Below are 24,234 nucleotides of genomic sequence, written 5' to 3' on the forward strand. Positions count from 1 at the left end.
TTCTCTCTGTCTCTGTCTCTGTCTGTGTCTCTTTGCATTTCTCTGTCCGTGCATGTGTATTCTTTCTTCTCTCTGCCCTCCCTGCCACCAATCTCATGGCAACTCCGCTGACCCCCTCCTGTGAGGTCGGTGAATTCATGAGAGAGCTGCCCCCAACAAGCCTGGCTTTATATACTTTTAATTTGGCTTGAATTGTCTTATTTTGGCGGTGGAGGAAACCTATCACCCGGAAGAGCACCTGATATCTCAGGCTGCCGGGAAAGGATTCTCACAGAGTCTAAAGTTGATCATGTCAGGTGGAGAGAAAGATAGGGTAAAAGGCCCCGTCCCCGGTCCTCGTATGTCCAAGAGCAGCGTGGCCCACCGGGCTAGCGGCTCAATTCCTCCCGGCTTTTGGCACCAAGATGAATTTTCTCCTCCAACAAAAATATGTGCCTACTACTTTAAAACAACTTTGTTGTTTTGGTTTGGTTTTTTCTCAACACTTACTAGTTTAGCAGAACAGGGTTCAATTTTTCTATTAGAAAATAAGCACTGGATCCTAGCACTCAGGAGGCAGAGGCAGGCGGATCACTGTGAGTTCAAAGTCAGCCTGGTCTGCAAAGCAAATTTCAGAACAACCTGGGCTATGCAAAGAAACCTTGTCCTTGTCCTTAAAAAAAAAAAAAATTTTTTTTTTTTTTCAGAAAGAAAAACAGAAAATAAACACTGGGAATTTGAGATTCTTTTAGTGATAAAAATGCAGTGAAGGCCAGGGGTGGTTTTCACATCTAAAATCCCAGCACTCAGGAGGTAGAGGTAGGCAGAGTTTGAGGCCAGCCAGGGCTACATAGCAAGGCCCTGTCTTAAAACACAAACAACAAGCCGGGCGTGGTGGCACAGGCCTATAACCCCAACTCTTGGGAGGCAGAGGCAGGTGGATCGCTGTGAGTCCGAGGCTAGCCTGGTCTATGAAGTGAGTCCAGGACAGCCAAGGCTACACAGAGAAACCCTGTCTCAGAAAAAAACAAAACAAAACCCACAAACAACAACAAAACAGTGTCAAAGCCTGTTTACCTGCGTCTTGTTTTTGTTTTTTTTTTCCCCCTGATAATGCAAAATGTTTCTGTTCTGGCTTAAACTATAACTCTCTTGTTGATTTTTTACTTTAAAGTGCATACTATGACTAAAACAAAAACAGCAAAACAAAACAAAACCACTCCATTTTTCTCTAGGAACCCTACAATGTCCCTGTCCTGTGGAATGTCTTTCAGGAGGAAATCTTTTTGGTGCTGTAGGCTGCTGTCAACCTATGTCACTAAAACACGGTGAGTTCTGACCAACCTGATTATTTTTCTTGTACTAAATACTAAAATGTAAACACTTTAAAACTCCATATTAAGAATTAAATGAGCTGGGCACAGTGGCACATGCCTGTAATCTCAGCACTCAGGGATGCAGAGGCAGGTGGATCTCTGTGAGTTCAAGGCCAGCTTGGCCTACAAAATGAGTCCTGGATACCCAAGGCTACACAGAGAAACCCTGTCTTGAAACAACAACAACAACAAACACAAAACAAAGGAATTAAATGTATGAGATAAATATTACACATAATGAGCCAGGCTTGGTGGCGCACGCCTTTAATCCCAGCACTCGGGAGGCAGAGGCAGGCCGATCCTGTGAGTTTGAAGCCAGCCTGGTCTACAAAGTGAGTCCAGGATAGCCAAAGCTACACAGAGAAATCCTGTCTTGAAAAACCAAAAGAAAAAAATATATACATAATGTCCACTGTAAATTATTTACAATTGAAAGCCATTCACTACTAAATTTCCTACATTGTAAATATCTAAAATGTTTCATACTCTGGACTATAAACTCTATTCAAATAAGACATTGTCCTTTCGACCAAGAGTGGTACTGCACGCCTGTAATCCCAGCATGTAGACGGTGGAGATCAGAGGATCAGGAATGCAGAATCATTCTCAGCAGCAGAAAGAATCTGAGGGCAGCCCAGGTTAATAAACACTCAAAAAAAAAAAAAAAAAAAAAAAAAAAAGAAAGAAAGAAAGAAAGAAAGAAAACTTCTTTTGTTATTATTGTCGTTACTGTTTTTGTTTTGGAACGTGGTCTAACTTATTTTTTCATGTGTGTGTACATATTTATGGCAACACATGTGCAGAAAGGTGAAAGCACATATGCATATGGAGTCAGAGGTCGACCAGATGTCCTCCTCAGTCACTTCTCCACTTTACTGTTTCTTTTCATTTTTCTTTTAATATATATAGATATATATTGGTTGTTTGAGACAGGGTTTCTCTGTGCAGCCTTGGCTGACCTGGACTTGCTTTGTAGACCAGGCTAGCCTTGAACTCACAGCGATCCGCCAACTTCTGCTTCCCGAGTGCTGGGATTAAAGACATGCGCCACCACTGCCCAGCTGCTGCTTCTTCCTCCTCCTCCTCCTCCTCCTCCTCCTCCTCCTCCTCCTCCTCCTCTTCTTCCTCCTCCTCCTCCTCCTCCTCCTCCTCCTCCTCCTCCTCCTCCTCTTCTTCTTCTTCTTCTTCTTCTTCTTCTTCTTCTTCTTCTTCTTCTTTTTTAAGTTTTATGTGTATGGGTATTTGGCCTGCATGTGTTTGTATACTGTGTGTATTCAGTGCTCACAGAAGCCAGAATCAAATCCTCTGGAACTGATAAACGGTTGCGAGCTGCCACATGGGTGCTGTGAGGTGAACCCAGGTCCTCTGAAGGAGCAGCCAGTAATCTTAACTACAGAGCCTGTTGGGGTCCAAAAATCCAAAACACCCCAGGCAGTCAGTCACAAGAGTCCAGCAAAGAAAGATCTTTATTTGAATCAGGCAGCAAAAACTCACCAGTCAGGAACAACAGCACAGACTAGGGAGCTGACTGCATCTTAGAATGTTCATCTTAGTAAGTATTTAAGCAGATGACAAAAATTTACTGTGCTCAAACCGCTACTGATGAATCAGGGCTGTAGGACAGACTCGGGAGCTGAACTGCAACTCCCCAAGCCAGAATGTTAGAGTTTTCAATCCTGACATCCATAAACATCTGTGCCAAGTTACAGTTAAATTTTCTCACCAATTAGTATTTAGGGATAGGGGACTTTCTTAGGAATATGTTTGTGGGACACTCATCCTGTTCCCATTGGTGTGGTGGGGCATTGTCTCAACTTGCCAAGCAGGATGTCAGTTGCCCTTGTACATATCTCTCTGCCAAGCAGGATGTCGATTGCTCTGGGAGGTCTTGGGAACTTAAACTTTATTTGACCCTTATTCAAAATGGAAGTGTTCTTCAAAATGGATTCAATTTGGTTCCTCCTTACAAGCCATCTCTTTAGTTCCGCATCTTCTTTTTTGAGATGGCGGTCTCTCGCGGAAGCCAGAGTTCGCTGACTGGCTAGCCAGCATGCCCCAGGTATCCTCTTGTTTCTGCTTTCCCTGACACTGGAATTATATAGCAGCTTCGCCCGGCTTTTCTTGTGCGAGTGTTAGAGACGCAAGCTTGGGTCTTCGTGTTGGTATTAGTGAGCACTGTACTAGCTGAGTCATCTCCACATCCCTATTTGGTGTTTGAGGTAGGATCTTGCTATATAGCTCAGGATGGGGGGCTGGAAAGATGGCTCAGCAGTTAAGAGCACTGACTGCTCTTCCAGAGGACCCAGGTTCAATTCCCAGCACCCACATGGCAGCTCACAACTGTCTGTAACTCCAGGATCTGACACACCTTCAAACAGATGTGCATGCAGACAAAACACTAATGCACGTAAAATAAAAATAAATGAGAGTTTAGTTCAGGATGGCCTTGAACACTTGTCCCTCTGGTCCAGCCTCTCAAGTGCGGACACTGCCTGTGTACTACCACTCCCAGCTAAGCCCTTGACCTTTGTTGTGCTATCTTGTTGCATGAAACAATGCTTCACACATAACAGGCACTGAAAGATTGTAGATGGATGCATAGGCAGGAAGATGGTAAAGCATCTTAAAAAAAAATCCCACTGGGCTGGGCAGTGGTAGCGCACGCCTTTAATCCCAGCACTTGGGAGGCAGAGGCAGGTGGATCGCTGTGAGTTCAAGGCCAGCCTGCTTTGCCCTAATGACTTTTTTTGTTTTGTTTTGTTTTTGTTTTTTGAGACAGGGTTCCTCTGTGTAGCCTTGGCTGTCCTGGGCTCACTTTGAAGACCAGGCTGGCCTTGAACTCACAGAGATCAGCCTGCCTCTGCCTCCTGAGTGCTGGGATTAGAGGCATGCGCCACTACTGCTTGGCTCCTAATGACTTTTAAAAGCAAAAAACTGACAGGAAGGTCTTCGCCCAGTGGCCTCACGAGACCTAGTGAGACCCAAAAGTTCCCACGCTCTTCTCAGTGAAGGGCTCATTCAGTGTCTTCCTTTCATTATAATACCACAGAAGCCATTATACTGACTGCTGAAAGTAGTGATTTTTTTAAGCTTCATCTGATTTCTCCTAAAAAAAAGTTTTAATAGTCATTCATTTAAAAAAATAAGAAAATATTACAGTTATTAATTTTTAAAAACCATCAATAATCCCACTAATCAGAGAAAAATCCATGTTTGGAATTTTGGAATTACCTAAACAGTATTGCATATCAATATACACTGAAAGGAATATAGGTCTACACAGAGCAGGCCATACCTGCTCGTTTGCAGCCTTTTGTTGTGGTTGTGGTCTCTTTAAAGATTTATCTGTTTTCATTTATGTGAATGTGTGTTTTGCTCTCGTGTGTGTGTGTGTGTGTGTGTGTGTGTGTGTGTTTGTGTGTGGTATGTGTATGTCACATGTACACCTGGCACCTCTGAAACCAGAAAAGGGTGTGGGATCCCTTGGAACTGGAGCTAAAGATGGTTGTGAGCGTCTCTGCTGGTGCTGGGAACCGACTCTGGGTCTTCCACAGGAGCAGCAGGTGCCCTTAACTGCTGAGCCTTTGCTCCAGCCTCCCCCCTTCTATCTAGAGGGAGGGAGGGAGGGTGGGAGGGTGTTGGAGCTATCCTTGCTGTTTCAGGAAACAGAAACACTATTCAGTGTAGTTTAAACTGTGCATGTTTTTAAAATCCCACTGAGGGGCTGGAGAGATGGCTCAGTGGGTAAGAGCGCGCCTGCTCTTCCGAAGGTCCTAAATTCAATCTCCAGCAACCACATGGTGGCTCACAGCCATCTATAATGTGATGTGATGCCCTCTTCTGGCCTGCAGATGTACATGCAGGCAGAACACTGTATACATAATAATAAATAAATAAATCTTAAAAAAAAAAATCCCACTGGGCCGGACGGTGGCCTTTAATCCCAGCACTTGGGAGGCAGAGGCAGGTGGATCGCTGTGAGTTCGAGGCCAGCCTGGTCTACAAAATGAGGCCAGCACAGTCAAGGCTACACAGAGAAACCCTGTCTCAAAAAACAAAACAAACAAACAAACAAAAAACAAAAACAAAAAAAGGCATTAGGACAAAGCCAAGGCTGTTCTACTCCTAACTCTTTGAAGGCAGCGTGTTTCTGTTGTTTGTATTTGGTAACTTTGGAGTGACATGTGTATGTTCTTTGATATACATGGACTCCTTACCCCAGGAGGTGACAGTCACTTAAAAATATCACAATTTCTAAAAGATCAAGTTTCTTTTGTCTTTGTTTCTATTTTTCTTTTTTTCTCCCATTGGTTTTTTTTTTTGTGTGTGTGTGTTTTGTTTTGTTTTTTTGTTTTTAGGTTTTTTTTTTGAGACCATTTCTCTTGTAGTTCTGGCTGTTCTGGACTCATTTTCTAGACCAGGCTGGCCTCGAACTCACAGAGATCCACCTGTCTCTGCCTCCCAAGTGCTGGGGTTAAAGGCGTGCGCCACCATGGCCCAGCTGCTATCCCTGTTTCTAAAGAGCTTACTTACTCCTTTTACCAATGGTTGAGGCTCCTGACATGGCTACTGTGGTATTTGTTCTTTTGCCGTGTGTTTTCATGTGCTGCCAACTCTGCTTGTTGCTTTCATAGATATTCCCGGATTTTACAGAAGACATCTGTAAAACATGTTTTACACTTACTTGTCAAAATATGGCATAAAGAGCCGGGCGTGGTGGCGCACGCCTTTAATCCCAGCACTCGGGAGGCAGAGGCAGGTGGATCACTGTGAGTTCGAGGCCAGCCTGGTCTACAAAGTGAGTCCAGGATGGCCAAGGCTACACAGAGAAACCCTGTCTCGAAAAAAAAAAATGGCATAAACTTGAGAGTCTGTTTTAGGGCTTAATCTTTTTGTCCTTCTGTACTGGAATCAAAGCCAGGGCCATTCGCATGCAAGGAAGGCAGTCTGGTACTGAGATACATCCTTAATTTGGTTTGAGGGTTTTAACAGGCCAAGAAATAGTTAATAATTAAGTCCCCAAGATAATATTCATTTAGTCATCACTGGTTCTTAAGGACTCTGATTCTGTTGGTAAAGCTTGTGGACAGACTCCCACCACCCTAAATGACAGTGCTAGAAAAGTCTAGAACTTCATTATTATCTCTTTTTGAGAAACCAGTAAGTTTTCGTTCTTTTTCTTTTCTTTCTTTCTTCAGAAAGTTTTCTTAGTCCACATTTTTATTTTGACTACTGAAAATATTATCAGGGGCTGGAGAGATGGCTCAGAAGTTAAGAGCACTGGCTGCTCTTCCAAAGATCCCGAGTACGATTCCCAGCAACCACATGGTGGCTCACAACTATCTGTAGTGAGATCTGGTGCCCTCCACTGGCCTGTAGGCACATATGCAGGCAAAGCATGTATATGTAATAAATAAATAAATAAATCTTTTAAAAAAAGAAAATATTATCACTATGAATATAGCTAGATCAAGAATGGGCTTTCCCAGTGGTCCCTCTAAAGGTACCGCGATTGCTCTCTGCAGCAATACAGCCTGCTGCCATCTTCCATGCTGAGTCTTCTGTGCTGCCGTCTTCTGTGTTGCCATCTTCTGTGCTGAGATTTTTACCTTTGGGCTCATTTTCCTTTCAGTCCACTGTCTGCAAATTCTCGCCTCACTGTGTAACGCTGGCAAAGTCCCTTAAGGTTTAATTCAGTAAGTATTTATTGCCCTCAAAGTTCAAGTCAACAAATACTTAGTAAACTAGGCCATCTATTCTGCCAAGAATAACAGACCCTGTCCTTAAATAGATCACAGACTCCTTGGGAAGATGGACAATGAATAAATGGTGCAGTGGCCCACAGGATGGACGGAGCAGCAGGGCGAAGGCCAGAATGCAGTGGCCTGGTAGCCACCTCAGCTAGGGAGCAAACTGGGATGAAAATAAATGGAGCTTGGCATGGTGGCACAGACCTGTAACCACTGAGGCAGTGGGACTGCAGAGTGAGTTCAAAACCAGCCAGGGCAACTTAGTGATAAAAGGTGAGAAGAAAACGGAGCACCCAGCTCAGCGTAAGGGAGCTTGCCTAGCATGTGCACGTCCCTGGGTTCAGGCCCCAGGTCTGTAATACATACATACATATGTGCACACGTGCATAGGTAAAACTATAGGAGATTTAAGAAGAATTCCCCCGAGTGAATCTGTGGTTTAGTTATGTTTGGCTATTCGCTTGGGCTGTATCTGGATATGTCGTGGCGTGTGTGTGGCGCTTGGAGGATAGCGTGAGGGGCTGTTCTCTCCTCCCACCATGTGGGTTCTGGACACTGAACTCTGGTCATCAGGCTTGACAGCAGGTGTTTCTACCACTGCCAAGTCATCCGTTGCACTAGCCTGAGTACGGTTGGCTTATTTCCCAAATACAGGTATTTATTTGAATTGAAGGAAGATGATGAGGCCTGCAGGAAAGCTCAGCAGACAGGAGTGTTTTACCTCTTTCATGACCTGGATCCTTTGCTACAGGCATCAGCGTCAGGACGTCGATACCTGGTCCCCCGGCTTAGCCGAGCAGGTAAGGTCAAAGTGCACCAGCCGAGTAGGAGAATCCTGGGCCACTAGGAGGAATTTAGGTAGTTGCAAAAACATATCCTTGTATTTTAGAGTTCGGATTTTCTGCCAGGCGTGGTGGCACGTGCCTTTAATCCTAGCACTTGGGAGGCAGAGGCAGGCGGAATCACTGTGAGTTCGAGGCCAGCCTGGTCTACAAAGCGAGTCCAGGACAGTCAAAGGCTACACAGAGAAACCCTGTCTCGAAAAACAAACAAACAAACAAACAAAAAACACCCAGATTTTCCAAACAGCTCTTGAGTCTCAAGCTTATATAACTGTTTCTGCTAGTTAATAACTCGTCATATGAGCTTGGTTGATATTACATATTCTCGGTGGTGATATGAACCATGAGCTGTTAAAACAGAGGTCCATGAAGCCGGGCGTGGTGGCGCACGCCTTTAATCTCAGCACTTGGGAGGCAGAGGCAGGTGGATCGCTGTGAGTTCGAGGCCAGCCTGGTCTACAAAGTGAGTCTAGTACAGTCAAAGTTACACAGAAAAACCCTGTCTCGAAGAAAAAAACAAAACAAAACAAAAAACAGAGATCCATGGAACTGCTGTTCATGTGGGACAGGCCTGCTGCCCATTTTATAAATAAAATTGTATTGTAGCCCAGCCACACTCATTCCTTGACATACCGGGTCCAGCTGCGTTTATGCTACAATAGCAAGATACAAATATATATAATAAAACTCTAAATAAACTATAAAGTACTAGCTATCTCTCTTTTTGTTTTTCGAGACAGGGTTTCTCTGTGTCACAGGCACTGCTATCTCTTTATAGAGAAGGTTTGCCCAGCCTTGCCATAGGGTAGCGACTTCTAGCCTTAGGGAACTGCAGAGTTGCGTAGTTTAAGATTTGCATCCTAACTTAATTTTGATTAGGTCAAAATTGAATAAAAAATTAATTTTGAGATCCCTTTTAGTACATGCAACTACAGATCTAAGCCTCTGGATTTGGGGGTTTTATTTTGTTTGGTTTGGTTTGATTTGGTTTTGAGACGGGGTTTCTCTGTGTAGCCTTAGCTCTCCTGGACTCGATTTGTAGACCAGGCTGATCTCAAACTCACAGAGATCCATCTGCCTCTGCCTCCCTGAGTGCTGGGATTAAAGGCATGTACCACCACGTCCGGCTTTAGAGGTTTTATTTTTGAGACTCAAGTGTGAGTTGAAAATATTTCCTAAAACTGACTGCTGGGGGATGTGATTCAGTGGTAGAAAACCTGGCCACATATATGAGTGCCTTGGTCCCTTTTCTGTTGCTGTGACAAAACAGGTAACCGAGGCAATTTACAAAAGAAAGAGTGTATTTGGGCTTACGGTTTCAGAGGGATGCAAGCATCCTGGCAGGGAGCATGGCAGCTGACAGACAGGCATGACGCTGGAGCAGTAGCTGAGAGCATATATCCTGAGAGCAGAAGGCAGAGAACACACTGGAAACAGCATGGGCTTTTGAAACCTCAAAGTCCTACTGCACCCACCCCTCAGCAAGCCCCAACCCCTGCCCTGCAGTAACAAGGCCACACCTCCTAATCCTTCCTAAACAGTTCTACCAACTAGGGACCAAGTATAGATCATAGGGACCTACAAGGCCACTTTTTTTTTTTCTGAGATGAGGTTTCTCTGTGTAGCCTTGGCTGTCCTAGACTCACTTTGTAGACCAGGCTGGCCTCAAACTCACAGCGATCCGCCTGCCTCTGCCTCCCGAGTGCTGGGATTAAAGGCGTGCGCCACCACGGCCCAGCTCAAGGGCCATTCTTATTCAGACCTCCACAATGAGGCTGCTAGATTTCATCTCAGTAGCAGGAAAAAAAAAAATCATACAACCATTTGTATATCTATGATATACCAAACATGGTCAGATGTTGATTCTCGTCATTATTTCCTAAACAGCAATGTAAAACAGCTGTGTATATAGGTGCATTGTACTTTGATACTGTAAGCAACCAAGAGATATTAAAGTATTAGCAAATACTATCATATTTGACATAACGGATTTGAGAACATACAATTTGTGGTATGTGAGAGGCGTCCTGTAACAGAATGCTCCTGAGGGAGCAACTGTGTAATCTAAACAGAATTGCTTCCTTTGTGCCCCCCCCACCCCCCGCACGACTGTGGCCATGTGACTAAAATCCGAGTCTCACTTTCTCTCTCCTTTTTTGTTGGGTAGAGTTGGAAGGGCTGCTGGGTAAGTTTGGACAGGGTGCACAAAAACTAGAAGACTCGGTGCTGATTGGATGCTCCGGCCCGCAGGAAGCGTGGTTTGCTTTGGATCTAGGGCTGAACGGCCCCTCCTCCACCCACGGTGCGCCCCCCCCCCAAGCAAACCCCCCGCCCCACCCCCTACCCCACCCCCACCTCACCCCAACCCCCCATAGGTGCTTCCCTGCTGCTCTCAGACTTTGGGGTTTTGTGGAATACCCTTCTGTGGAAAACTGTACACATACAAACACATTATCAGCTTTTCTCTTTGAATATGGGTAAAAACACTGTTATCCACGGTGGTCACTCTGAGGCGTTAGATGGCCTGGAATTTGCTGTATAGCCCAGGTTGGCCTCCAGTCCGGTCCTGCGTCAGCCTTGCGTGTGCAGGGCTCACAGGCATGCACCACCTTACCTGGCTGAAAATCAAAGACATTGTTATGGTTTCTTTCTAAGTGGTGGGCACACGCTTGCATATTTTATTATCCCCCACGCATTTATACATTTTATTTTATTTATTTTTTAGTTATTATTTTTTTTAAAGATTTCTTTATTTGTCATGTATACAGTGCTCTGCCTGCTTGTACTCCTGCAGGCCAGAAGAGGGCATCAGAATGCATTATAGATGGTTGTGAGCCACCACATGGTTCCTGGGAATTGAACTCAGGACCTCTGGAAGAGCAGCTGGTGCTCTTAACCTCTGAGCCATCTTTCCAGCCCCCATTTATACATTTTATATCTTAACTATTTTATAAATGCTTTAAAATTCATGTCTTCAAAACTGGGTATGACAGCATGTAATCCTAGTGCTTGGAAGAGGCAAAGGCCAAAGAATTTGGGGTTCTAGGCCACTTTAGCCTTCCTAGTGATCCCCCTCTCAAAAACACCAAACAAAAGCTTGGCATGGTAGCTCATGCCTGTCATCCCAGCACTTGAGAACTGAGAAAGAAGAATCAGCAGTTCAAGGTCACCCTGAGCCTGAGGCCAGCCTGGCTATACAACACTCTACCTCAAAAACAAATGAAGTCACAGTATCATTTTTTTTTTTTTTTAATAAAAATGTTCCCATGGAGTGGTTCCAGGTCCCCACCCCTGTCCCGTACAGTCAGTTGACTCTGGATTCGTAGGCCCTACCGTGCTTTGCGTCTCTCTCTGGTGTCTGGGATGTAAAGGATGGGTGGGTCCTGCTGGTGCAGCAGGCAGAGCGCTCTAAAGAGAGCTTGATAAATACTGGGCTATACCATTCCCAAACTAACCTCAGAGTCACTTGGTATTTGTTTGTTTATTTATTTATTTATTTATTTTTTAATCTTCCAAAACGCAGGTTTGGGGACCCAGAGCAACTATTCCATGTAATACACACCTTTCTCTCTCTGTCTCTGTCTCTCTCTAGGTAAAAGCTTAGGGACCTATGTAATTTCCCAGATCCCTAGATGAGTCTCGTGGGCAAGTTTGGGGAGCAGTGCTTTGACAGGATGGGCTGCACAGAGGCAACGCCGGACATCTGTCTAATCACATTCTCTTTTCTAATTTTCTAGCCCCCTTGCCAAAATCTGAAATGGAGGCAGAACTCGGAGGTTCTTTCATCAAGCTGAGGCAGGCTGTTTTTCAGCTGAACTCGATGGATTCCTCCTTGCTGTTCACGGTAGTTCCGGTCTCTCAGTTCTGTGGGAAGTATAAGGCTGTGTGCATGGACAAACAGACATAAGCATATGATCTCAGGGTGACACACAGATCACAGACCTTCCTCGACCTTGGCAGAGGGCAGCAGAGTGCTGTGAAAGATTGCTCCCTGTTCCTTGTTTTGCTTTTAGCCGAGCTATTGGGAAGGTTTGCCTCTTAAGAACATGGCAGCAGGGTCTTCCAGTCCCTATTTAAAAGATTGTATTTTTAGGCTGGGCAATGGTGGCACACACCTTTAGTCCCAGCACTTGGGAGGCAGAGGCAGGGAGGTCGCTGTGAATTTGAGGCCAGCCTGGTCTACAAAGCGACTCCAGGACAGTCAAGGCTACACAGAGAGACCCTGTCTTGAAAAAACAAAACAAAAGATTGTATTTTTAATTGTGTGTGTGGGTATGTGCATTTGAGTGTAGGTGTATGCAGAGGCCAGCAGGGGGCACTAGCTTGTTATGAGTGATTGTAAATGGCTGATTACAGGTCATAGGTGCTGGGAACTGAACTCTGGTCCTCTACAAGAGCTGTATGTACTCTTAGCCATCTTTCTGGGTAACCTCATAAATATCTTTTTTGTTTTGTTTTGGTTTTCTGCTTTTTGGGTTTTTTTGTAGACCAGGCTGGCCTCAAACTCACAGCAATCTGCCTGCCTCTCCCTCCCAAGTACTGGGGTTAAAGGCATGCGCCACCACTACCCGGCCAGTATTTTTTAACTCTATAGCATGATACACATTGTGTTTTTTTTTTTTTTTTAATATGAGAAATACCTTTGCATTGCTTTAATAACTTGTTCTCACAGCTTTAGATTTCACTTGTTATTTATTTTTATTGTTGGTAATTTTTTTGAACCAGGGTCTTATCCCTCCAGGCTGGCTTGAACTGACTATGTAGTTGAAGATGGCCTTGAACTTGTGATCCCTTTGCCTCTCCTTCTGAATTACCAGGATTGTAAGCATGCCCTCGAACGCCTGGCTAAAGTGGTTCTAGGGTTGAACTCACAGCCGCCTACATGTCTGATGTATTCCTTACTTTTTCTACTGCTGAGATAATAAACCCTGACAAAAGCAACTTGAGAAAGGGCTTATGGCAGCTCACTATTCAAGGGTGCCATCCCTCATGGTGGCTCGAGGTCTGTGGTTGCCATCACAAGGCAGAGTCCATGCAGGACTGCAGCCCTTGAAATGGTGTAGGCACATTATCATGAGTCTTCTCACCTCAGTTAACCTGACCTAGATCATCTTTCCCAGACAGACTCAGAGATCTGTTTCCATGAGGATCCTGAATCCCACCAAGGTGACAAGACTGCTCATCATATCAGCCTTTAATGTTTTGTTTTGAAGTCAGGATCTCACGTAGCCCAGGCTAGACTACAACTTACTATATAGCTAAGGATAGCCCTGAACAAGCTGATCCTATGGTCTCCACTGCTCCAGTACTGGGATTACAGGCATCTGCACACAGGCACCAACACACCTGGCTGCGGTCATGTTCCATTGCCTATTCTAAATTAAAAAGAAACCACTAAGACTTTTTTAGTTGTGGAGAAAAAAATAGAAAGAAAATGACCACTTGAGTTGGGGAAAGGTCCATGGGTGAATGCACGTGCTGCACAACCCTAACTGGAGTTCCACCCTGGGAACCCATGTGAAAACCAGATGCTGCAGGTGTCTCTGGAATCCCAGGACTCCTAGGGCAAGATCTCAGGCACAGGGCGGAAGGGCTGAAAGCTCAGGGCCACTGCACAGCAAGTGCTTCTTCAAGGCAAGAACTGCTGCCCAAAGTTGTCCTCTGACCTATACACACACACACACACACACACACACCACCACCACCACCACCACCACCACCACCACCCCATTTTTCTTTTTTAAAAATATTTTTATTTTTTACATATACATTTATATTATTACATATATATATACATACATATATATATAATAAACTACATACAGTAAGAAGAACCACTAAGCAATCAGGAATTATATAAATGTTACATTTATAGTGTTTTAGCTATTTGTATTTGGCAACCTTGAAGAAAGTACATTTTCTATTTTGGTGAGTCTAAAATTCTGAATGTAAGTCAATATCTATCATATCTCATCTCTATCGACTTAAAACATCTATCTAGACCTAAAAACATCTTAGCCCCTAAACAACTAAGCTTAATTGTAAAACTAAACTATCTGGTCTTCAACCCTATCAGAGACTTGAGAAGGAATAAAATTAATTACCCGGGTAAACAGGAAGTGCAGGTTAGCAGCTTCCAACGTGAAAAAAATAATGACAGAGACAGTTTGCTGCCTGAACAGCAAAAACTCTCTATAATGTTGGAGCATCATCTCCCGCCCTCTGGCCCAGTGTATCTGACAGACATATTTGTGAGGCAGGAACTATTGAGGACTTGCTTACCCTGTCTTGGCAGAGTTTGGCCGTCGACTCTGCCTGCATCCAAGCTTTCTTATTTTTAGGCAGAATTCTGTCTGTAGCCGAAATGAAGACATTTTGCCCAGTGCTTGGTTTGCCACATTTGAAGCCATCTCCATAAGGAGGTTCTTTGATGTTCATCATTTTCTTTGTGGTAGGCTGGGTGTTGCCAGGAGCTAAGCTGTCTTACTGTCAAAGAATCCTTAAAACAATAAAAACATCTTTTTTTTTTTTTTTTTTGGCTGTTTTTTTGTTTTTGTTTTTTGTTTTTGTTTTTGTTTGGTTTGGTTTGGTTTTGGTTTTCTGAGACAGGGTTTCTCTGTGTAGCATTGGCTATCCTGTAGTCACTTTGTAGAGCAGGCTAGCCTTGAACTCACAGTGATCCTCCTGCCTCTGCCTCCCAAGTGCTGAGATTAAAGGCATGCGCCACCACGCCCAGCCCAACAATAAAAACACCTTTAAATGCCATATTCCGTAGGACTCTGAAGTTTTTGAAGACCTTATCTAATTATTTTACCTTATCTATCTATAGAATCATATCTATCTGCTACACTTAGGATGTATATTCTTGTGATAAAAATAGGCTAGTAATTGACACCACCATGATTTGATCAACTAACAATTAACTTCTATAATTTACTCTCTTTAGCAGCCTGCAATAGCACTTTCAAAGTATTGGAGGTAGACCTTGTATTCTACTTGAGTTGTATGGGTACAATACTTCATATTAGAGTAGAAATATATATAATGTGTGTGGAAAATTAATCTTAAATTTGAATTCTATATCAATGTATCAAAATTAAACTTATTTTGCATCAGTATACAAAATTCTATACCAATGAGTTAAAAATAGCGTTGTGAGTAACAATTAAGGCCTTAAGTTGAGGAGTAGACTCATTAATCTACTTTTTGTCCTATCATCCCTATATATTTCTGTATTCCCACTTCTTTCTTTACAACCCCTATCTCCATACCTACAAAAGAAAGAAAAAGGAAAAGAGAGATATCCCTGAGTCCAACCTCGTTTTCTCTCTGAATAAGACCAATAGTAGGGCTGGAGAGTTGGCTCAGTGGTTAAGAGCACTGTCTGCTTTTCTAAAGGTCCCGGGTTCAATTCCCAGCACCCTCATGGCAGCTCACAACTGTCTGTAACTCCAAGATCTGACACCCTCACACCAATGCACATAAATTAAAATTAAATAAAAATATTAAAAAAAAAAAAAGACCAATAGTAACTTATAGCCAACTCCCAATGAAAATAAACCTCTATAGCCCAAGAAAGCAATAAAAAACCTACCCAACCCCCTTTGAAGAAAATGGGGCATCGTTCTCCTAAAGTTTCTTCCAGCTGATTTGGGACGAATAATACCCTTGTAGAGGCCCAAATATAACTGGGGAAGATGGTTAAACAAGCTAGGAATAGCATTTTAAATGTCAAGAAATTCCAGGCTTAATAGAACAGACTGTGTGTGACAGTCTGAAATGCTGGACCAGTTGGGATCAGAGCTTTCTTCAAAGCTGTCCTGGGAGCTGTCCTGTTCTGATGAGGAACAGCAACTGAAGCACTTGGTGCTGGAACATGAAGGATGCAGGATGTCAGTGTCCAGCATGCTGAGAGGAATGAATCCTGTCAGGTCTAAACCAGCTTCAATGTCTGATTCTTCTGTTCTGAAAACATATAATTTCTCACAAGCATTATACAGCCCTAAAATTATAAATATATGAGGTGTGCAGGGTACACGGAACAGTTAAGGCTGGTTCTCTGCTCTTTGTATGAGCAGAAGAAAGACAGCTGTAAATCTTCATTCATGCCATATGAAGAAGGGCATCTAATAAGTCACAGGGATTCTGTGACCAACAAGAAGCCTTGTCTGTGCATAGACATTCATGTCTCAGCCAGTCTCAGAGCTGTTCCCATGTAGTGGGATTAGCAATATAAATTACCTGTTTGTTCTGCAGTTTGAATTCTTTATATGCCCATTGTAGCCCCCTCCCTCATTCCCTCCCAGCCCCACCCTTCCTCCCTCCCTCGTTCTTCCTCCCTCCCTCCCCTAGTCCTCAGAAAGGGGAGCCCCCCTCCCCTAACATCTGACCTCAGCATACCAAGTCTCATTTGTACTACCCATGTCCTCTTCTTCTGTGGCCTGGGACGGCCGCACAGCCAGGAGGAAGTCATCATGGCCAGAGTCCATGTCAGATGCAGTCCCTACTCCCCATATTGTGGGACCCACAAGGAGACTGTGTGCCTATTAACTACATCTGAGCAGAGGGTCTAGGTCTTCGCCATTGCTTGGTGCATTGGTCTCTGCAGCAACCCCCTCCTCTGCCTGGATTTTTTAAGGCTATTTTCTTCTTATTTATTTATTTATTTATTTATTTATTTTATGTATATAAGTGCTCTATCTGCATGTACACCTGTATGCCAGAAGAGGGCATCAAATCATATTATAAATGGCTGTGAGCCACCATGTGGTTGCTGGGAATTGAACTCAGGACCTCCAGAAGAGCAGTCAGTGCTCTTAACCTCTGTGCCATCTCTCCAGCCCCTCTACCCGGATTTTTTTAATGTATATTTTTTTTATTATAATTTATTCACATTACCTCCCGATGTTATCCCCTCCCTCTTAATCTTCCCATCCCCACCCTCCCTCCCTCTTCTGCCTATTCCCCTCCCCCAGGCCTCTGGCCACAGCCTATCAGGTCTCCTCAGGACAGCCTGCATCCTCTCCACTGTGTGCCCGCCCACCAGGCCGTCTTGCCAAGAGGCAGTGACCAAATCGCGGGCACCCAAGTGCATGTCACAGGTTCAGCAGCAGCTCCCCCTCCCCCTACATGGAGAATCAGCTACATCTGAACAGGGGGTCATGGTTTAAAAAAAAAAAAACAACTTCATTGAGGAGGAAAAACTGAAAGAAATGCTTAACTATACTGGAAATTGAAATGTTTTCTTTTTAAGTTGGGTTGTATTTCATGGGTGTATATTATATTGCTGTATATTTTCATGTTTTAAACAATTCATAATGTATTTCAAAATACCCTTTAGACTAGGGACATAGCTTAATGGAAGATTACTTCCTAGTGTATGTGAAGCTGTAGAGTCCCAGTGCTGAAAAAAATAAAAAGTACAACACGCTTTTCTTTAGATTTTTGATGCTAGGAAAATATATTTAGATCACTTCCTTATTTTACAGGCTAATGCACTTGAAGTAGGTGAGCTAGGACCAGTGAGACAGCCCAGCAAGTAAAGATGCTTGTCATACAAGCCTGGTGACCTAGGATGGTCTCTGCAAAGGTGGGAGGGGAGAAACAACCCACAGAGCTTTCCTCTGACCCATCATGCACCATGGCACATGTGCCAACACACACACACTCTCACACACTCACACTCTCATACACTCACACTTAGTCACTCACACTCACATACTCTCACACACTCACACACACCATTAATTATACGATTGAATAACTTTTGAAATAAGTGAGCTAGAAGAAGACTTCCCCGCAGATTGTCCTAGACACCTTTCTCTAAAGCCAGGTCCACCTTTGTGTCTGTAGGCTCAGGCCCTGCTCCGCTGGCACAGTGGTCATCAGTTCTGCAGCAGAAGTGGGCAGCCCACTAAGAAGAACCTGGCAGGCAGCAAGCGAGTGTGCCCTTCCAACAAGAACATCTACTATCCACAGGTGGGGCCAGTGCGGGTGGGACATACCTGCAGTTCCCGGACCTGGGAACTGAGGACAGCCTGGGCTACGTGAGATATTCTTACAAACCAAAACAAGGGGCTGGAGAGATGGCTCAGGGGTTAGGAGCACATTGGCTGCTCCTCCAGAGGACCCAGGTTCAAATCCTAGCAACCACAGGGCAGCTGACAATCATGTATAACTCCATTGCCAGGGGATCCAGTGGCCTCTTCTGGACTCCTCAGGGACCAGGCATGCATGTACACATGTGCAGGCAAAACATTCATACATTTATAATAAAAATATTCAGGAGGCAGAGGGAGGCGGATCACTGTGAGTTCGAGGCCAGCCTGGTCTACAAAGTGAGTCCAGGGCTGCTAAGGCTACACAATGAAGCCCTGTCTCAAAAACAAACAAACAAAAACAAAAACAAAAAAAAACCAATTAATTAATTAATTAAAAATACACAGCCCAGGCATTGTGATCAGCACTTGGAGGCAGACGTGGGCAGATCTCCATGAGTTAGAGGCCAGCCTGGTCTCCATAGTGAGTTCCAGGACAGCCAGGACCAACTAGAGAGACCCTGCCTCAGAAAAAAAATTTTTGATTAATTAATAAAAAATTTCTCATTGTTTTTTAAAAGAGGGTCTCCCTATGTAGCCCTGGCTCTTTTAGGATTTTCTATGTAAAACTTAAAGAAAAAGAAACTTGAGGACAGTAGGCCAAGAAGGCTGTTGCTGCCGTCACGGGGAAGGGAGCCTGTCTGCTCAGAAGGCTTCCGTGATCGTTCATTCTGTTTGCCTTCTGAGGCCGAGGTGCCAGCATCTCAATCTCCATTCTCCTGTCCTAGATGGCCCCGGTGGTGATCACGCTGGTGTCAGATGGGGCCCGGTGCCTGCTTGCCCGCCAGAGCTCCTTTCCCAAGGGATTATATTCCGCCCTGGCAGGTTTCTGTGATATAGGTAAGGGGTTCAGGGGAGGAGGTACAGGAGACAACGGAAGATAAAACACATTTGTCCTGCTGCCATCATGCCTCTAGTCACAAACATTAAACTGTCCTGGGACTATATATAATTTTCCTACATAACAGGGTAGCTGGAAGAGTTATACTGTAGTGCCCCGACAGCCACCGCCTCAGTCCTAGAATCCTTACCACTCTCCTCTCACATACGCATCTATCCATTTGCCTGCCCTGCCCTCGTCCCATCTTATTTCCTGATGAACAAATTACAGACATTAGTGTACTTCTCCCTGAGTCTCAGCATACACAATAGTAGCTAGAGTTCCACGCTCACTTTGATTTTCCTCTATACTGTCTTTTATTTTACCGAGTAAAGTCTACAGATGGTGAAAAGTGGCACCGTGACACAGAGGAGGCAGCAGTAACCTCTCCCGTTGCTACACTCACCTGCGTCACAACTAGCCCACTAGACCTGAGGCTTGCTACACTCAGGGAACTAAGCCTTGGGTTGCACCCAGGAGCACGGGAACATCGTGATGCAGATAGGTAATGTGCAATCCTCCTGCTCCGGGGCTGTCTGGAATTAACCTGAGTGCTTGCAGGTGAAAACGTGGAGGAGGCTGTCCAGCGAGAAGTTGCAGAAGAGGTGGGCCTGGAAGTGGAAAACATACAGTTCTTTGCGTCCCAGCATTGGCCCTTTCCCAATAGCTCACTCATGATTGCTTGTCATGCGACGGTGAAACCAGGCCAGACAGAGGTAAAGTCTTAACTTTCCCTTCTGCTGTGATGCGCCCTTTGCTGGTCTGCAAGGACTTTCTGAGCACTTGTCTTAAGGAGTAATGTGCGGATTATATGGTGATGTCTGAGATAGTCAGTATCTGAAGGGCTTCACACTTGAGAGTGGAAGGGAAGCGTCACCACTCTCCCTTGCATACATCTGTTATGAAGCAACTTCCCTTTGAGCTGCTTTGTGGACGTATAATTAACAGAGTCATGAGTCGGGGTGAGGCTCAGGTGGTAAAGTGCCAGCCTAACACACACAAAGCCAGGGTTCAGCCTTCAGCACCATATATACCCAGGCTGGTAGCACCCACTTAGAATCCCAACACTTGGGAGGTAGAGGCAAGAGAGTCAGAGGTTTGAAACCAGCCTAGACAACATGAGACCCTGTCTTGTTTTTGTTTTTCCTTTTTGAAGTCATGTCTACAGATGTCTGTAGACACTGAACGCATCTAACTTGCCAAGATTGAAGGTAAGCTTGTATCAGGGACCTTCAACCAGTCATCACTATCAGGACCCATCAATCAGACATCACTATCAGTGCCATCAACTTACCCATTGTTGCCTCCCCCATCGTTTTTCCTCTGTGCTAAGAATATTTAACGTAAGCCTTTTTTTTTTTTTTTTTTTTTCTGAAGCAGTCTTTCTGTGTAGCTTTGGCTATCCTGAACTGACTTTGTAGACCAGGCTGGCTTTGAACTCACAGAGCTCCACCTGCCTCTGCCTCCCAAGTGCTGAGACTAAAGGCATGCGCTACCACTGCCCAGCACATAAACCTTATTTTAATGTATTCAACACAATATTGCTAACTATAGATGCTGTATGGGCCTCCAGAACTTACCACATATAAGGGGAATTTATATTCTCTGATCATGGCTTCCCTGTGTCTCCCCGCTTCCAGGTCTTGGGAACAATCACTCAATGAATTGCTTACACATGTTTGACTAGTTTAGTCTCCATGTAGCAGAGACAATGCAGAGTTTGCATCAGGCTTATTCCACTTAGCATGTCTTCCAGGCCCGTCACCAAATACACGTAGAGTTTCCTTCCTTTCAAAAATTCAGTAATGCCATCCAGGGTAAGAAATACCTGTTACCTCAGCTCTTAGGAAGCAGAGGAAGGAAGGCCCAGGAGTTCCAGGCCAGCTATGGGTGACAAAGCAAGTTGGAGCAAACCTAGAACTGTGTTAGAACCTGGGGGGAGGGGGCAGATCAAACCAACCCCCTCAGTACGAGTTCATGATATGTATTTGTCACACTGTCTTCACTGACATTTAGACTGTTTCTCTATCATGGACGTTGTGAATTACGTCACAGCAACAAGAGGACTAGAGAGGCTCCTTTGAGTTCCATATGTCAGTTCACTTGTATATACACTCAGAAGAGAGATTGCTGGAACAAATGGTAGTCCTACTTTTTAAACCTTTCTTTTGAGATAGGATTTTACTGTGGCTCCCTCTCTGGCATGGAATTCACTGTGTAGACCAGGCTGTCCTCAAGCTCCCACAGATCCTCCAGCCTCTGCCTCTCCAGTGTGGGGATTAAAAGCGAGCACCGCCTATTTATTTATTTATTTATTTATTTATTTATTTATTTATTTATTTATTATAACTTCCACAGTTCTGCACAGTGGTTGCACCAATTTACACTTGTGCCAATAGTATATAGTAGTTCTTTATTTCCAGATCCTTGCCCACATTTGTTGTCTATTTGTTCATTTTTGAGCCAGGGTCTCCGTATCTGTAGCTCAGGCTAGCCTTCAACTTTGTGTCATTAGGGCTTGCCTCAAACTTAGGGTATTCCTGCTTCAACTTCCCAAGTGCTGGGATTACAGGTGTGTGCCATCATGCCAGGCTTCCTTGTTTTTTGGGGGTTTGGTTTGGTTTTTTGGTTTTTCGAGACAGGTTTTCTCTGTGTAATAGCCCTGGCTGTCCTGGAAGTCTCTTAGTAGACCAGGCTGGCCTTGAACCCACAGAGATCCTCCTGCCTCTGCCTCCCAAGCGCTGGGATTAAAGGCCATGCCCGGCATATATTTCTTCTTCTACTACTCCTTTTTAATTTCTCAACATTTGGTTTATTTGTATGGTGGCACACGCCTTTAATCCCAGCACTCAAGAGGCAGAGGCAGGCAGATCTCTGAGTTCAAGGCTAGCCTGGTTTATAATGTGAGTTACCGGATAGGCAAGGCTACACAGAGAAACTCTTGTCTCAAAAACCAAAAGCAAAACAAAACAAAAACTATAAATATTTATTCCTTTTAACAGCCATCTATTTGGGCACTTTGCCTTTTTTCTGATTTCAATGCAAGAGCATGGTGGAATGTAGGACCTCAAACACCCAATAGGATGCTTTTCCATTTTGCATTTCCTAACCTCATCCTGTCTTCTTTAGCTTTTCCTGCTTTGCTTTCAATGTCACACCTAAAAAAAAAAAAAAAAAATCTACCACCACAAAGCTTAGTAGTAGATTCTTCCAAATGGTTTATGTCAGCTCCTATATATGCGTTTAGTTTTTAATCTGTTTGTGTTGGGATTTGGTATAAGGGGTCCAGTTTCACTCTTTTGCATATGTGTCCAGTGTGCCAACACCATGTATGTTGCAATTTATTTTTCATCTTCAATTTTTAACAGTACCTTATATAGAGACAGAATGTACACACCTCACTTAACGATTTGGAGATTGGTGTTACTGCCCAAGGGATTCAGGTTGGTGGAGATTCATGATCTGAAACTATAGGACCCTCTCATTGAGAAGGACTTTGGTGTCAGACCTAAATTCGCCTTGCTTCTTTGTGTCAGGTCTGACAGATGGAAGTCACTGGAGGCCCTCCTACCCATCTGCCTATTCTGTCCTGATTTTTATGGGCTCTCTAATCTGTTTCCACTTCCTGGGATGGTCTGTGTTTACTTTGCTTTTGCTTTTAGTTATCATTAACCTTTATCCTTTAAAGAGAGTAATATTTGTATAAATGCTGATTCTTAAAAAAAAAAAAGTCCGTGTATTTGCCTGTGTACACATGCGGAAATCATGTGGGACAAGCTGTGGGGCTCTGTTCTGTCACCATGTGAGCCCTAGGGGCCCAGCTTAGCTTGGCAGCATGTCCCTTCACGTGCTGAGCCACCTCGCTGACCTGTAGCTCCTTTTTAATTGAAAGAGCTATTCAATTGATGCACACACAATTACTCATAATTTACCACTCAATATTTTAGTCTCTATACTGTAGAATTTTATGCGTATGTGCACTAGGGCTTGAAACCGGGTGTTTGTTTTTTTCAAAACAGGGTTTCTCTGTCTGTATAACTGCCCTGGCTATTCTGGAACTCACTTTGAAGATCAGGCTAGCCTCAAACTCACAGAGATCCACCTGCCTCTGCCTCCCAAGTGCTGGGATTAAAGGTGTGCACCACTATGCCCAGCTGAATAGGGTTTTTGAAATTTTTATCTTTTCTTTAGAACTATTTAAAAATGCATTCCATTCTTTATTGTGATTCTGAACAGTATCTAGAACTGATTTTAACCTAGCCCATTGGTCCCAGATGTTATCACCTAAGATCACATAGTTCCCTATGAATTTTCTCACTTGTGGCCATAGTGTTTTACATGTTATAGTTCCTAATTTTACCCCCACCCTACACCCCCTTCCTTGTCTTTCAGATCCATGTGAACGTGAAAGAACTAGAGGCAGCTGCCTGGTTCAGTCTTGACGAAGTGGCTACAGCCCTGAGGAGAAAGGGCTCCTTTACTCAGCAGCAGAGTGAGGCTTCCCCACTGTTGCTGCCCCCCAAGTTAGCTATCGCCCACCACATGATTAAGAAGTGGGTGGAAGAACAGAGCTGCACTTCTCTGGCTGTTTAGTCCATGTGAAAGAAAGGTAACAAAGCCAGCTCCAGGACAGCCTCCCAAGGCAGAGGTGCTCTGAGGAGTTCCTCCTGCCAAAGAGGTTCCTACTAATGGACAACCAAAAATGTCACTATAAGCTGGACAAAGCAGCTTGGACCTGTGCTTAACCCAGCTACTATGGAGGCTGAGGCAAGAGCATCACTTTTGCCCAGGACAACCTGGATGACACATCAAGACTCCGTCTCTCTCTCTCTCTCTCTTTTTTTTTTTTTTTTTTTTTTTGGTTTTTCGAGACAGAAGACTGTCTCTCTTTTTTTTTTAATTTTAATTTTTTATATTTATGTGCATTGATGTGAGGGTGTCAGATCTTAGAGTTACAGACAGTTGTGAGCTGCCATGTGGGTGCTGGGAACTGAACCCGGGTCCTTTGGAAGTGCAGACGGTGCTCTTAACCACTGAGCCATCTCTCCAGCCCAAGACTCTGTCTCTTAACAAAACAAAAACTAAAATTAATTGATGAGCTGCTGACTATGAGAAGCTGAGGGAAGGGTGCTGACTCATTTGGGTGTGGCCATTTTCTGCAAGGCTGTAGGAGCAAACCTCTTCTGGCAGGGGCTTATTGATGCAGCTTACAGGAGGCACTTACAGGAACTGCCTGGGCGCAGTTGACTTTTTGGTAGTTGGTGCTGCTGCAGATTGAGCCCAGGACTTCATATTTGGTGGGCACCTGCT

The 24,234-nt window shown here is 44.2% G+C and overlaps 1 protein-coding gene across 2 annotated transcripts; it reads left to right on the forward strand.

The window, feature by feature from the left end:
• Positions 1–1,212: 1,212 nt before the first annotated feature.
• Nudt13 (nudix hydrolase 13) lies at positions 1,213–23,776 on the forward strand. 2 transcript variants are annotated; one of them, XM_051142604.1, is made up of 8 exons: positions 1,213–1,307; positions 7,760–7,905; positions 10,115–10,249; positions 11,685–11,791; positions 17,800–17,925; positions 18,773–18,884; positions 19,486–19,640; positions 23,317–23,776. In XM_051142604.1, the coding sequence occupies exons 1-8, from the start codon at positions 1,225–1,227 to the stop codon at positions 23,515–23,517; spliced, it is 1,065 nt and encodes a 354-aa protein (XP_050998561.1). In that variant the 5' UTR covers positions 1,213–1,224; the 3' UTR covers positions 23,518–23,776. The 2 variants fall into 2 exon arrangements, with proteins under 2 accessions (XP_050998561.1, XP_050998569.1); XM_051142612.1 differs by lacking the exons at positions 18,773–18,884; positions 23,317–23,776 and having other exon boundaries at positions 19,486–19,602.
• Positions 23,777–24,234: the final 458 nt, after the last annotated feature.

This window comes from Acomys russatus, chromosome 3, assembly GCF_903995435.1.
Source record: "Acomys russatus chromosome 3, mAcoRus1.1, whole genome shotgun sequence".
Lineage (NCBI taxonomy): Eukaryota > Metazoa > Chordata > Mammalia > Rodentia > Muridae > Acomys > Acomys russatus.

Excerpts from the sequence above, each read along its gene's own strand:
- Nudt13 (XM_051142604.1), top strand. The coding sequence starts at position 1,225 with ATGTCCCTGTCCTGTGGAATGTCTTTCAGGAGGAAATCTTTTTGGTGC. Across the intron at positions 1,308-7,759 it reads ACCTATGTCACTAAAACACG|GTATTTATTTGAATTGAAGG; the intron begins GTGAGTTCTGAC and ends TCCCAAATACAG. Across the intron at positions 7,906-10,114 it reads CCCCCGGCTTAGCCGAGCAG|AGTTGGAAGGGCTGCTGGGT; the intron begins GTAAGGTCAAAG and ends TTTGTTGGGTAG.